The sequence below is a fragment of the Lithobates pipiens genome, unplaced genomic scaffold, assembly GCF_037356315.1.
Source record: "Lithobates pipiens isolate NorthernLeopardFrog02 unplaced genomic scaffold, aLitPip1_a1.2 Scaffold_28, whole genome shotgun sequence".
In the NCBI taxonomy this organism is placed as follows: Eukaryota; Metazoa; Chordata; class Amphibia; order Anura; family Ranidae; genus Lithobates; species Lithobates pipiens.
In genome coordinates, this window is record NW_027507789.1 from 160,243,545 (window position 1) to 160,259,865 (window position 16,321).

Here is a 16,321-nt window from a genome sequence, read left to right on the forward strand (position 1 = left end):
CTCCCACAGACACCAATGATGGGGCGCCATTCCTCCCACAGACACCAATGATGGGGCGCCATTCCTCCCACAGACACCAATGATGGGGCGCCATTTCTCCCACAGACACCAATGAAGGGGCGCCATTCCTCCCACAGACACCAATGAAGGGGCACCATTCCTACTTTGAATACCAACAATGGGGAACCATCCCCCCCCCCCACTAAAACCAATGATGGGGCACTCTTTGCTCTCACTGACTCCAGGACATTTTTTTTAAATCCACTGGCCCCTCTAAAGCCAGTAAAGACAGTAAACTAGCCATTTGTTCAGAAATTTGGGAGACCCTTGGGCTAGGACTTTAGGCATGTTTAGAACATAAGAAAACCATAAAAATCCCCTTTCCCCAAAAATTACCAAGGTTTTGACAATGATATCTGAGTAGCAAATGAAGAAAACGCTAAAAAGTACTGAATGCACAAAAAACTAATTGCAAACCGAGATCTAATTGAGATGTATTGTATAATTAAGCTTGTGGCACACAAATTACTATTTCAGAGACTTTTTTATTTTTTTGCTTCGCTAAAAGGGTTTTCATTTGTCACATCTACAAAAACTCCTTGGTGATTTCCTTAAAATATTTTAAGCGGTTCACTAAAGTGTATCTACAGTGCCTTGCAAAAGTATTCACCCCCTTGGCATTTTTCAGGTTTTGTTGCCTCACAACCTGGAATTTACATGGATTGTTTGAGGATTTGTATCATTTCATTTACAGAACATGCCCACAACTTGAAGGTTTTTTTTTTTTTATTGTGAAGCAAACAACAAATAGGACAAAATAACAGAAAAAAGTCAATGTGCATAACTATTCACCCCCCTAAAGTCAATACTTTTTAGAGCCACCTTTTGTGGCTATCACAGCTCCAAGTCGCTTTGGATAAGTCTCTATGAGCTTACCACATCTCACCACTGGGATTTTTGCCCATTCCTCCTTGCAAAACTGCTCCAGCTCCTTCAAGTTGGATGGTTTGTGCTTGTGAACAGCAATCTGACCACAGCTTTTCTATTGGATTGAGGGCTTTGACTAGGCCATTCCAACATGTTTCCCCTTAAACCACTCAAGTGTTACTTTAGCAGTGTGTTTGGGGTCATTGTCCTGCTGGAAGGTTAACCTCCGTCCTAGCCTCAAATCACACAGGATTTGCTCAAGAATATCCCTGTATTTAGCACCATACATCTTTCCCTCAACTCTGACCAGTTTCCCATTCCCGACTGCTGAAAAACATCCCCACAGCATGATGCTGCCACCACCATGTTTCACTGTGGGGATGGTGTTCTCTGGGTGATGTGATGTGTTGGGTTTGCACCAGACATAGCGTTTTTCTTTGATGGCCAAAAAGTTCAATTTTAGTCTCATCAGACCAGAGCACGTTCCTCCATACATTTTGGGAGTCTCCCACGTGCCTTTTCGCAAACTCAAAACGTTTCACTGTGGGGATTGTGTTCTTTGGTGGCCAAAAACTTAAAATGTGCCATTTTGTTTTTGTTTTTTGCTGAAGGTAATGGCTTACTTCTGGCCACTCTGCCATAAAGCCCAACTCTATGGAGCGTACGGCTTATTGTCATCCTATGTACATATACTCCAGTCTCTGCTGTGGAACTCAGCAGATCCTCCAGGGTTACCTTAGGTGTCTGTGCTGCCTCTCTGATTAATGCCGTCCTGGCTCGGTCTGTGAGTTTTGGTGTGTAGCCATCTCTTGGCAGGTTTGCTGTTGTGCCATGTTCTTTCCATTTGATTATGATAGATTTGATGGTGCCCCTAGAGATCATCAAAGATTTGGATATTTTTTTTTATAACCTAACCCTGACTTGTACTTCTCAACAACATTATCCCTTACTTGTTTGGAGAGTTCCTTGGTCTTCATGGCAGTGTTTGGTTAGTGGTGTCTCTTGCTTAGATGTTGCAGCCTCTGGGGCCTTTCAAAAATGTGTGTGTATATGTAATGACAGATCATGTGACACTAATGCCCTGTACACATGGTCGGACATTCCGATGACAAAATCCGTCAGATTTTTTTCCGACGGATTTTGGCCCAAACTTGTCTTGCATACACACAGCCGCACAAAGTTGTCGAGAAATTTGATCGTTCAGAACGCAGTGACGTACAACGGGACTATAAATGGACCAGTAGCCAATAGCTTTCATCTTGTAATTTATTCTGAGCATGCGTGGCACTTTGTCCGTCGGAATTGTCTACACACAATCGGAATTTAAACGATCAGATTTTGTTGTTGGAAAATTTTAGATCCAGCTCTCAAACTTTGTACGTCGGAAATTCTGACGGAAAAAGTCAGATGGATCCCACACACGATCGGATTTTCAAAATCTGATTGCACATTTTCCATCGGAAAGTCCGACCGTGTGTATAGGGCATTCGATTGCACACAGGTGGACATCATTACACTAATTATGTGACTTCTAAATTTAATTGGTTGCACCAGAGCTTTTTATGGGCTTCATAACAAAGGGGGGGGGGGGAGGCAATTTTCATTTTTTTTTTTTATTTCTGAAAAATAGTTTTATGTATATATTTTTCTAGTTTTTTACTTCACCAACTTAGACTATGAGGTCCCTGACCGAGAGAGAGACGGCTATATCCAAATTCACAATTTCCTGGACTCCCTGGTTAAAAATTATGATAGCTCCTGAAAATCAGCTGCATTTGAAACCAGGTGCCGTACTCATCCAACTACTCAGGGCCTAGTCACGTTACTTTACTCTTCTCTTCTGGGTGCCTCTAACACTTCAGCCCCCTCTTACTGCGCACAATGGGAGTCAGATCTCGGTACCTTTCAGTCACCTGAGGACTGGCCTAAGATGTGGGAGGCCCTTTTCCGTTCGTCCCGCAATATCATAGCCCTAGAGAATTCATTTAAAGTCATGTTTTTTTGTCCATATAGGTAACTGACGAGCCCACCAATGCTGGCCTTGGATTCCCTAGGATGGGGTTTACATTCTTCTTCGTGATCCCTTTTTCTTTGGTTTCCTACTCTTATTCTCCCTCTTGTTCTTTTCTTTCTTCAACTTTTCTTCTTTATTTTTTTACTTTTGGTCATTTACCGCCAGATGCTAGTGTGAGAAGTCTGTCAATTGCTCTCTGGTTACAGAGAGGACCTCTGGAATATATATATATATATATATATATATATATATATATATATATATATATATATATATATATATATATATATATATATAGGCTGTTACTGATTAAAAATGTTGTGTTCGATTAATCGATTTTTTTTTTTTTTTAATCGACTAATTTCGATTAATTATAACGCACATACAGATCCAACTACTTTGAGCTGATCTCCTTGCATTGCAACTCTGCATTAGTCAGTGGTAAATGTGGTATACAGTACACTATATACAATCACCCGACACTAGTTAGTTTCCACAATCCATGACTTAACTTCACAGTTCACACAAACGTTTTAAATTCAAACTGTAGCACTGACGTCGTAAGTAATTTTTTTTTTCCACAGTAGCGTGACAATCCCTCCATCTCCAGTCTAACTAATCACTCTCACCTTATGGCATGGACCCCTGTGCAAACAGGTGGTCATGCATGTGGGAATCAAAAGGGTTAACACTGACCATAAACTTCTCTCACAATCTCAGGTCATGCTTAGAAAGAGAAGATCAAAGTGCTCACCGCTTAAGTATAAGATTTAATTTTTGTGTTCAAACACAAACTACTCACATAAAGATGATAAAAACACAGGATGTAAAGCCGACAATTGTGTTCCGTAGGGCAGCAGCGGGTGGCATCATGTGTAGCCCCTCCCCCGTACATGTTACGTTCAATCAGAAACTTCAACGTCACCGGGCTCCTCCCCCCTTCCCTTCGTTAGCAGACGGAGGCACTTGGGGAAGGGGGAGGAGTCCGGTGACGTCACCAGATGTCCGGCAGAACACCCTGAAGACCCGGGAAGTCAGCGGAGTGGTGAGTACCGGTCAAAAGAATTTTGATCGATCAAAAAAATGAACGATTAATCGAGGAATTAATCTTTAATTTTCACAGCCCTAATATATATATATATATATATATATATATATATATATATATATATATATATATATGTGTGTGTGTGTATAGTCAATCTTAGGTATTGCATAATATTTGTTATATGATGGTTCTTGCAATACTACTTGATCAGCGTACTTCTAGGCTTTTGACCATTGGGAATTACATGGCTCGTTATTTTCTTATAGACTGTAAAGGTAATGGGGCATCCTCATCTGGTTGCCTTTTGCCTATGTTTGTAGTTATTAGCTATACCATATGAAAGGCCTATTTATCTGTGATATCTATGTTATCATTCTACATCCACTTTCTGCCACTGACCTTGGCGTCTTTTCACTGTTTTGTGAGTTTAACTGTATTCAATAAAAATATAATACATTTTGCATAAACCACTTTACTACTCAAGGCAGAACCAGGTTCAGTTTGTATACATTATGGAAATTTTTAGAAACACAAAATCTTTGTCTTCTGTTTGTTGCCATTTTGTTAGGGTATACCCTTTGCTGAGCTCTCCAAAGTGATATGGCTTCTTCCATATACCGGTAGTAGGCAGATTGTTGGTGGAGCTTTAATTACCCGCCTGAACTTAAAGTACAACTAAAGACAACATTTTTTTTTTGTTTTGGATAGAGTTGAGTGGGATTACAATACCTATTTCGTTTTTGTTGCTGCCTGTGCCCCCATTGGAGACTCATCCTCCTCTGTTTGTCCCATTTCCAGTTATCATTGAAAATAAAAGTAAAAGAAAATCCTAAATGTTTGGGCTGTAGTTAGAAAAGTAATACAGGGGAAATCTTACAATGGGGACACTAGTTCTGGTGACTTGGGGGTCTCCGAGGAATGCCCTTAATTTACAGGGATATTCTCTCGTTTTGGCTATGGGACAGGAAGTGAAGGGAGATCTCCCCAATGAAACATAAATGTAAAAAAAAAAAAAACTGACAAGGGTTATAACCCTCTCTCACTCTATCCAAAATGTAAAAAATAAGTTTTTCCTATAGTTTACTTTAAGGGGGGCTCTTAGAAATGAACCTGTTTAGTATTTTTCAAATGGTGGAGATATGAAAATGTCATGTCATTTTGTGCATCTTGAATTGTTGAAGCAACAACCGTAAAATTTATTTTTAACTGTTTCACATAGGCAATTAAAAAAGTTGAGTGAAGACAACTTGAATAAGCAGCCTGAAGAAGTTTTTGATGTGCTGGAGAAACTTGGAGAAGGGTGAGCATCACATTTTATAACTTTTTCAGTTGTATGAAAATCTACAACTTGAGAAGAAACTTGTAACAGTTTTCAAAAATGTCCTTCAAAAGGGGCCCATGGCTGAAAGGTGTTTTTTTTTTATGCATTAGAGCCTTCGGCAATGAGATCTCCCTGCCACAATCTTTAGTTCCGTGGCCATCTACAAAAGAGTTTTGGGTGTTCCTGTCCACTTTTTGGGTGTTATCACTCCTCCTTTTGTAAAAAAATAAATAAAAATAACGATGTAGCAGAGTGAACCAAACCATTTTGTTCTAGGAGATGATGCAACTCAAGCACTTTAGAGCTCACCACCAGTGTCCCTTGGAGATGTAAGAACCCTGCTGGCCTGGCAAGCCACCCTAAATATTTGTAGATACAAGCTTGTACTTTAGCATTAGTCAGCTGGGTAAAAAAAAAGCTTAATTTATCGTCACTTGGGAAGTACTATATGACAGAAGAACTTAAACGCGAAGCACATACAGCTGACTTTGCTGGGGGGTTTGGCTAAATTTGAGGTATGAGCTCAAAATTGTTGGGGTGGAGCGGATTAGCTGATTGTGGTCCGCATGTTTGTGTATTAGGAATTGAGATCTACCTGCCGTAATTTTTTGGTTCTGTGTTTGGTTCTGCAGTATCCAGTCAACACAACTATCATGGGAAACCAGTTATTGTATGTTATCATTCATACTGTGATGCTGGGACTTTCACTAGCTCTTTTGTTTTAAAACAATGTCAACAATGACCTGCTTTTCAGTTAGACTGGAGGATTCTTTATTGATGAATAAATAGATCTATCTATCTACGGTATCTCACAAAAGTGTGTACACCTCTCACATTTTTGTAAATATTTTATTCTATCTTTTCATGTGACAACACTGAAGAAATTACACTTAGCTACAATGTAAAGTAATGAGTGTACAGCATGGGTGCTCAACCTGTGGCCCTCCAGCTGTTGCAAAACTACAAGCCCCATGAGGCATTGCAAGCCACTGACAGTTCCAAGCATGACTCCCAAATGAAAAGGCATGATGGGAATTGTAGTTCCGTAACAGTTGGCGGGCCACAGGTTGAGCACCCATGGTGTACAGCTTGTATAACAGTGTACATTTACTGTCCCCTCAAAATAACTCAACACACAGCCATTAATGTCTAAACCGCTGGCAACAAAAGTGAGTAAACCTCTAAGTGAAAATGTCCAAACTGTACCCAATTAGCCATTTTCCCTCTCTGGCGTCATGTGACTCGTTAGTGTTACAAGGTCTCAGGTGTGAATGGGGAGCAGGTGTGTTAAATTTGGTGTTATCGCTCTCACTCTCTCATACTGGTCACTGGAAGTTCAACATGGCACCTCAGGGCAAAGAACTCTTTGAAGATCTGAAAAAAAAATGTTGCTCTACATAAAGATGGCCTAGGCTATAGGAAAAATGCCAAGACCCTGAAAGTGAGCTGCAGCACGGTGACCAAGACCATACAACGGTTTACCAGCACAGGTTCTACTCAGAACAGGCCTTGCTATGGTTGACCACAGTAGTTGGGTGCACGTGCTCAGCGTCATATCCAGAGGTTGTCTTTGGTAAATAGATGTATGAGTGCTGCCAGCATTGCTGCAGAGGTTGAAGGGATGGGGGTGCAGCCTGTCAGTGCTCAGACCATACGCCCCACACTGCATCAAATTGATCTGCATGGCTGTCCCAGAAGTAAGCCTCATCTAAAGATATTGCACAAGAAAGCCTGCAGTTTGCTGAAGACAAGCAGACTAAGGACATGGATTACTGGAACCTTGTCCTGTGGTCTGGTCCCAAACACACCTCCAAGACAACCACTAACTTACTAAAGAAGCTGAGGGTAAAGGTGATGGACTGGCCAAGCATGTCTCCAGACCTAAACCCTATTGAACATCTGTGGGGCATTATCAAACAGAAGGTGAAGGAGCGCAAGTTCTCCAAACTTCCACCAGCTCTGTGATGTCATAAACATATCGTCCGAAAATGGTGTTTTCGGCAAATTGCCAAAAGGAAAATCTTGCCGATAATGGGGCCGAAAATGGGGGCGGGGCCTGGGCGGGCCTCCGCCCCCTGGAGCCGCACATTGCAGGGGTGGTTTCCTGGCTCGTCCCCAGTCCTCCGTCCTCCCTCCTCCTTTCCTCCCGCCCGACAGTGCGGTGATCTCCGTGTATCACGGAGCTGTGCATTGAATTGCCTGGGCGGCTGCAGTAACAATGTCCCATCTCCTGTGACAGACGGTACACTGATCCAATGGCGGGACATTGAATTAGCCTGACATGATTACAGGAGGCGGGACATTGTTACTACAGCCGCCCGGGCAATTCAATGCACAATTCCGTGACACACGGAGATCACCGCTCTGATCCGGGCATGGGTAAGGCTGCATTCAGACACTGGCAATCTGCATGAGGGGGAAATAGTGTGCCCAGGGCAAGCATTACTGCAGAGTTTTGTCCGCAGCTAAATCAAAAGTTTTTTTTTGTGCCCACAGTGCTGCTGCATCCAAAAGAGTCATTTGTTTGCCTCTGAAACTATCTACCTCTGGCCACTTGTGTGAATGTAGCCATGCTATATAAAACCAGGTCACAGGACAAAGGCTGTACTCCCTTTATTGGCCATATAAAAAAAAATAATAATGTTGATTTTGACCCAGCTAAGTTTTTATCGCCATGTGATAGAATGGGGCTAGGGTTAAGTTATTGCTAGTAGAGGTAACGATATGATCATTCCCAATGGAAATCTGTTGGAACGGAACCAGGTAGCTTGCTTGGGGGCCAGTTCACACCAGATGCAGTTCCGTGTGCTTTTTTTTTTTTTTTTTGCACAAAGTGCATGCACAGTGTTTTCCATGTATTCCAATGGCTCTAGTTCACACCATGCAGTCAGTTTCCGCACCGGAAACTGACTGCATGGTGTGAACTAAAGCTATTGGAATACATGGAAAACACTGTGCATGTATTTTTATCAGGCAGGCTGCATCTGAGGGGAACTGGTGAGGCTGCTTTGATCTCTTGTACGATGTTCGCAGTCTCTGGCCATCTCCTGTACCATGTCTGCAGTCTCTGACCATCTCCGGTACCATGCCTGCAGTCTCTGACCATCTCCTGTACCATGCCTGCAGTCTCTGACCATCTCCTGTACCATGCCTGCAGTCTCTGACCATCTCCTGTACCATGCCTGCAGTCTCTGACCATCTCCTGTACCATGCCTGCAGTCTCTGACCATCTCCTGTACCATGCCTGCAGTCTCTGACCATCTCCTGTACCATGCCTGCAGTCTCTGACCATCTCCTGTACCATGCCTGCAGTCTCTGACCATCTCCTGTACCATGCCTGCAGTCTCTGACCATCTCCTGTACCATGCCTGCAGTCTCTGACCATCTCCTGTACCATGCCTGCAGTCTCTGACCATCTCCTGTACCATGCCTGCAGTCTCTGACCATCTCCTGTACCATGCCTGCAGTCTCTGACCATCTCCTGTACCATGCCTGCAGTCTCTGACCATCTCCTGTACCATGCCTGCAGTCTCTGACCATCTCCTGTACCATGCCTGCAGTCTCTGACCATCTCCTGTACCATGCCTGCAGTCTCTGACCATCTCCTGTACCATGCCTGCAGTCTCTGACCATCTCCTGTACCATGCCTGCAGTCTCTGACCATCTCCTGTACCATGCCTGCAGTCTCTGACCATCTCCTGTACCATGCCTGCAGTCTCTGACCATCTCCTGTACCATGCCTGCAGTCTCTGACCATCTCCTGTACCATGCCTGCAGTCTCTGACCATCTCCTGTACCATGCCTGCAGTCTCTGACCATCTCCTGTACCATGCCTGCAGTCTCTGACCATCTCCTGTACCATGCCCGCAGTCTCTGACCATCTCCTGTACCATGTCCCCAGTCTCTGACCATCTCCTGTACCATGTCCCCAGTCTCTGACCATCTGCTGTATGAAAATATTTTTTAAAAACAGTCATTTTCGGTATCGGTGCTGTTTCGGTATCGGTTTCGGTTTTCGGCCTAGTGTATTTTTCATTTTCGGTATCGGTTTCGGCACCAAAAAACCCATTCGGTGCACACCTATGAAGGAGTGGAAGAGGACTCCATTGGCAACCTGTGAAGCTCTGGTGATCTCCATGCCCAAGAGGGTTAAGGCAGTGCTGGAAAATAATGGTGGCCACACAAAATATTGACAATTTGGGTCCAATTTGGACATTTTCACTTAGGGGTGTACTCACTTTTGTTGCCAGCGGTTTAAACATTAATGGCTGTGTGTTGAGTTATTTTGAGGGGACAGCAAATTTACACTCTTATACAAGCTGTACACTCACTACTTACATTGTAGCAAAGTGTCATTTCTTCAGTGTTGTCACATGAAAAGAAAATGTTTACAAAAATGTGAGGGGTGTACTCACTTTTGTGAGATCTATCTATATCTATCTATCTATCTATCTATCTATCTATCTATCTATCTATCTATCTATCTATCTATCTATCTATCTATCTATCCCATGATAAAACCTTGAAATACAATAATAATTTCTTCTTCAGGTCCTATGGCAGTGTTTTTAAAGCCAGCCATAAAGAAACAAGCCAGATTGTGGCCATTAAGCAGATCCCAGTAGAGTCAGATCTTCAAGAAATCATTAAGGAAATCTCCATTATGCAACAATGTGACAGGTAAGGTAGTTTTATTTGTGCATTTAATGTATCTTTAAATAAGGAAAGCATCCTTGATAAATTGTCATTTAATTGTAGAATGTTATTACATACATCAGAGCAGCAGATTTTTTTTTTTAATTGTGCTGTGAGTAACAGAGACCTTCACTTTACCACAGGAGTCTCCACACTTTTCAAACAAAGGGCAAGTTCACAGTCCTTCAGACTTTAGGGGACCGGAATGTGGCCAGTAGGGGTAGAAAATGTCCTGTGTCCCGGGCATCAGTGAGAATAAACATGGCTGCAGGGTTGGTGGTCAGTAGGAGGAGTAGTAATGCCCCATCATTGGTATTAGTGGGAGGAATAATGCCCCATTATTGGTATTAGTGGGAGGAAGAGTGCCCCTTTTATTGGTATTAGTCGGAGGAATAGTGCCCCTTTATTGGTATTAGTGGGAGGAACAGTGCCCCATCATCGATATTAGTGGGAGGAATAATGCCCCTTTATTGGTATTAGTGGGAGGAATAGTGCCACATCATTGGTATCAGTGGGAGAAATAATGCCTCTTAATTGGTATTAGTGGGAAGAATAGTGCCCCATCATTGGTATTAGTGGAGGAATAGTGCCCCTTTATTGGTATTAGTGGGAGGAATAGTGCCCCTTTATTGGTATTAGTGGGAAGAATAATGCCCCACGGGGCCGGGACAAGGGGTGGCAGGAGGGGCTGTTGCCCTGAGCACAATAGCTTATTGCAGGATGTGGGCACCCTGACCCTAACCTAAGGGAAGAGGGCAGGGCGCAATTTGGCATCCTTGCCCTGGGCGCTGGCAAGCCTTGTCCCGGCACTGGTGCCCCATCATTGATATTAGTGGGAGGAATAATGCCCCATCATTGGTATTGGTGTGAGGAATAGTGCCCCATTATTGGTATTAGTGGAAGAGATAGTGCCTCTTTATTGGTATAGTGGGAGGGATAGTGCCTCTTTATTGGTATAGTGGGAGGGATAGTGCCTCTTTATTGGTATAGTGGGAGGGATAGTGCCTCTTTATTGGTATAGTGGGAGGGATAGTGCCTCTTTATTGGTATAGTGAGAGGGATAGTGCCTCTTTATTGGTATAGTGGGAGGGATAGTGCCTCTTTATTGGTATAGTGGGAGGGATAGTGCCCCATTATTTATATTAGTGGAAGGGATAGTGCCCTATCATTGGTATTAGTGAGAGGAATAGTGCCCCAACATTGGCATTAGTGGGAGGAATAGTGTACCTTTATTGGTATTAGTGGGAGGAATAGTGCCTCATCATTGGTATTCGTGGGAGGAATTGTGCCCCTTTATTGGTATTAGTGGGAGGAATAGTGGCCCTTTTTTGTTATTAGTGGGAGGAATAGTGCCCCGTCATTGGTATCAGTGGGAGGAATAGTGCCCCGTCACTGGTATCAGTGGGAGGAATAGTGCCCCGTCACTGGTATCAGTGGGAGGAATAGTGCCCCGTCATTGGTATCAGTGGGAGGAATAGTGCCCCGTCATTGGTATCAGTGGGAGGAATAGTGCCCCGTCATTGGTATCAGTGGGAGGAATAGTGCCCCGTCATTGGTATCAGTGGGAGGAATAGTGCCCCGTCATTGGTATCAGTGGGAGGAATAGTGCCCCGTCATTGGTATCAGTGGGAGGAATAGTGCCCCGTCATTGGTATTAGTGGGAGGGATAGTGCCTCTTTATTGGTATTAGTGGGAGGGATAGTGCCTCTTTATTGGTATTAGTGGGAGGGATAGTGCCTCTTTATTGGTATTAGTGGGAGGGATAGTGCCTCTTTATTGGTATTAGTGGGAGGGATAGTGCCTCTTTATTGGTATTAGTGGGAGGGATAGTGCCTCTTTATTGGTATTAGTGGGAGGGATAGTGCCTCTTTATTGGTATTAGTGGGAGGGATAGTGCCTCTTTATTGGTATTAGTGGGAGGGATAGTGCCTCTTTATTGTTATTAGTGGGAGGAATAGTGCCCTTTCATTGGTATTAGTGGGAGGAATAGTGGCCCTTTTTTGTTATTAGTGGGAGGGATAGTGCCCCGTCATTGGTATCAGTGGGAGGAATAGTGCCCCGTCATTGGTATCAGTGGGAGGAATAGTGCCCCGTCATTGGTATCAGTGGGAGGAATAGTGCCCCGTCATTGGTATCAGTGGGAGGAATAGTGCCCCGTCATTGGTTTCAGTGGGAGGAATAGTGCCCCGTCATTGGTATCAGTGGGAGGAATAGTGCCCCGTCATTGGTATCAGTGGGAGGAATAGTGCCCCATCATTGGTATTAGTTGGAGGAATAGTGCCCCATCATTGGTATTAGTTGGAGGAATAGTGCCCCATCATTGGTATTAGTTGGAGGAATAGTGCCCCATCATTGGTATTAGTTGGAGGAATAGTGCCCCATCATTGGTATCAGTGGGATGAATAGTGCCCCTTAATTGGTATTAGTGGAAAGAATATTGCCCAAAAGGCCACAGTTTGGAGACCCCCTGCTTCACCACATGGACCTAACTCTACAAGTCTGTATGTATACATTCTTGACATTACAAAATGTATAGTAAAAGTATAATTTAAAAAATGCACCATTTAATCAGAAGATGTTCTTCAGCTCAAGGGAAGAGACTGTGTCTAGTAAAGTGTTCTACAGCTTTACGGTTACTAAATGCAAGTCCATCTAGTCTGGTATAAGAACTGCAGATAATATGCCAAAATAGAGTTGGTAAAGGTTGTAATAAACAAATATTGCACCCATAAAGACCGCACAGCAGCCCCTTTTATGGAACCAAATACACAGTATCTCACCAAAGTAAGTACACTCCTCACATTTTTGTAAACATTTTCTTCTATCTTTTCATGTGACAACACTGAAGAAATGACACTTTGCTACAATGTAAAGTAGTGAGTGTAGAGCTTGTATAACAGTGTAAATTTTGCTGTCCCCTCAAAATAACTCAACACACAGCCATTAATGTCTAAACTGCTGGCAACAAAAGTGAGTACACCCCTAAGTGAAACTGTCCAAATTGAGCCCAATTAGCCATTTTCCCTCTGTGGTGTCATATGACTAGTTAGTGTTACAAGGTCTCAGGTGTGAATGGGGAGCAGGTGTGTTAAATGTGGTTATCGCTCTCACTCTCTCATACTGGTTACTGGAAGTTCAACATGGCACCTCATGGCAAAGGACTCTCTGAGGATCTAAAAAAAAAGAATTGTTGCTCTACATAAAGATGGCCTAGGCCAGTGATATGCAATTAGCAGACCTCCAGCTATTGTACTTCCAGCTATTGCAGAACTACAAGTCCCATAAGGCATAGCAAAACTCTGACAGCCACAAGCATGACACCCAGAGGCAGAGGCATGATGGGACTTGTAGTTTTGCAACAGGTGGAGGTCCGCTGATTGCATATCTCTGGCCTAGGCTATAAGAAGTTTGCCCAGACCCGAAACTGCTGTATGGCCAAGACCATACAGCAGTTTAACAGGACAGGTTCCACTCAGAACTGGCCTCACCATGGTCCACCAAAGAAGTGCATGTGCTCGGCATCATATCCAAAGGTTGTTTTCGGGAAAAAGACGTAGGAGTGCTGCCAGCATTGGCTGTTGTCCCAGAAGGAAGCCTCTTCTAAAGATGATGCACAAGAAAGCCTGCAAACAGTTTTCTGAAGACAAGCAGATTAGGGACATGGATTACTGGAACCATATCCTGTGGTCTGATGAGACCAAGATAAACTTATTTGGTTCAGATGGTATTAAGTGTGTTTGGCGGCAACCAGGTGAGGAGTACAAAGACAAGTGTATCTTGCCTACAGTCAAGCATGGTGGTGGGAGTGTCATGGTCTGGGGCTGCATGAGTGCTGCCAGCACTGGGGAGCTACAGTTCATTGGGGGAACCATGAATGCCAACATGTACTGTGACATACTGAAGCAGAGTATGATCCCCTCCCTTTGGAGACTGAGCCACAGGGCTGTATTCCAATATAACGACCCCAAACACACCTCCATGATGACCACTGCCTTGCTAAAGAAGCTAAAGGTGATGGACTGGCCAAGCATGTCTCCAGACATAAACCCTATTGAACATCTGTGGGGCATCCTCAAATGGAAGGTGGAGGAGCGCAAGGTTTCTAACATCCACCAGCTCCGTGATGTCATCATGGAGGAGTGGAAGAGGACTCCAGTGGAAACCTGTGAATCTCTGGTGATCTCCATGCCCCAGAGGGTTAAGGCAGTGTTGGAAAATAATGGTGGCCACACAAAATATTGACACTTTGGGCCCAATTTGGATATTTTCACTTAGAGGTGTACTCACTTTTGTTGCCAGCGGTTTAGACATTAATGGCTGTGTGTTGAGTTATTTTGAGGGGACAGCAAATTTACACTGTTATACAAGCTGTACACTCACTACTTTACATTGTAGCAAAGTGTCATTTCTTCAGTGTTGTCACATGAAAAGATAGAAGAAAATATTTACAAAAATGTGAGGGGTGTACTCACTTTTGTGAGATACTGTATAGGCTCTTGCAATGGTTTGCACAATTTACACGGTATTCAGTGTAAAAGAAAATAAAGTCGTTAGTCAAGTTTTGTAGAAAGGGACTCATTCATGTGGTCTCAGTACAGAAGACCCTCTAATAAAAATATTGAATGCCAGGATGTAGAGTTCAGCATGACAGATGACTCAGTTCAGGTAAGTATGTGGTGTGCTTACCACCACATTCTATAAGCATAACCTCATATGAATGGTGTTTGCATAGTATAGGCACAAAGACTGTTACAGAGTTTATACATTTTTGGCCATCCTCGAAAGTTATCACTCTTTCAGTTAAAAAGTTCAGATTTAAGCAATATACTATATATCAAGTTATGCATCCAGAGCATCTTTTATTTTTTTTTTTTTTTTTTTATAGAATAGGGATCTCAGTCAAAGAAGGCACTGTTGGATTGATTTTATGTTTTCCTTACTGTATTGTTGGGTCATCTAGGCTTATGAGTGTAAAGCCTGCCAGAGTCCAGGTGGGAACAATCATACCAGCACAGGTGTGTTTCCCTCAATCAGACATTATATCTGAAGGGTACACCCATGAGTTCTCTGAGAGCTGAGCTCTGTTATTTCAAAACTATTGTTTCTAATTTTTGGAGAATCTTTTACCACTTAACCCCAGAAGGATTTACCCCCTTAATGACCAAGCCATTTTTGCGCTATGGCACTGCGTCGCTTTAACTGACAATTGCAAGGGTGTGGGACATTGTACCCAACAAAATTGATGTCCTTTCTTTCCCACAAATAGAGCTTTCTTTTGGTGGTATTTGATCATCTCTGTGCTTTTTAGTTTTTGCACTATAAACAAAAAAAGTGCGTAAATTTTGAAAAGAAAACACAATATGTTTTACTTTTTGATATAAGAAATACCCCCCTCCAAAAAATATAAAAAAAAAATTTCTTCCTCAGTTTAGGCAGATATATATTCTTCTACATATTTTTGGGTAAAAAAAAAATCTTAATAAGCGTGTATTGATTGGTTTGTGCAAAAGTTTAAGCGTCTACAAAATAGGGGCTATATTTATGGCATTTTTTTTTTACTAGTAATGGTGGCGAGCTGTGATTTTTTTTTTTTTGGGACTGTGACATTGCGGCAGACACATTGGACACTTTTCAGTCAAAAGTTTTGACACCTATACAGCGAAAAATAGCCACGGATTACATGTGTGTCCTAGAGAGTGATTCTAACTGTGGGGGGATGGGACTGCCTGAAGGAGGAGACATATCACTGTTCATGCACTCGCCCCCTAGTGGTCTTAAAGCGGCGACGTATAGCTACAGTGATTTGTCCAAGAGAGCCAATCTGCTGCAGTATAACTGCCGCGGCTGGTCGTCTAGTGGTTAATGACCAGCTTGGTACCAATGAATTAGCACAGGGCCATTTACAAAGGCATCAATCTCCACAAAGTAACTACTGACAATTTACCTTGTAGTATTTATTTCAGTAATTCAATTCAAAACGGGAAACTCGTATGTTATATAGATTCATTACATACAGGGTGATATATTTCAAGCATTTATTTATTTTAATTTTGATGATTATATTTACAGTTAGTAAAAATCCAAAATTTTGTATCTCAGAAAAATAGAATATTACATAGGACCAAAAACAAAAAGGATTTTTAATAAAGAAATGTTGGCTTACTGAAAAGTATGTCCATGTAGAGTATAGCATGCACTCAATACTTGGCCAGGGCTCCTTTTGCATGAATTGGGACATGAACTGTGAAGCAAAATAATAAGCATAATAAGTGCCCATCAATGCAGCATAATCAGTGCCCATCTGCAGCCTCACCAG

At 42.7% G+C, this 16,321-nt stretch overlaps 1 protein-coding gene across 1 annotated transcript in view; it reads left to right on the plus strand.

Moving 5' to 3' along the window:
* LOC143935721 (serine/threonine-protein kinase 4-like) overlaps nucleotides 1-16,321 on the plus strand; it is a 141,707-nt gene that overhangs the window by 14,155 nt on the left and 111,231 nt on the right. Inside the window, exons 2-3 of the mRNA XM_077459802.1 lie at nucleotides 5,209-5,289; nucleotides 9,862-9,990. Coding sequence (XP_077315928.1) covers nucleotides 5,209-5,289; nucleotides 9,862-9,990 — 210 coding nt within the window. The remainder of the gene's footprint in view (nucleotides 1-5,208; nucleotides 5,290-9,861; nucleotides 9,991-16,321) is intronic.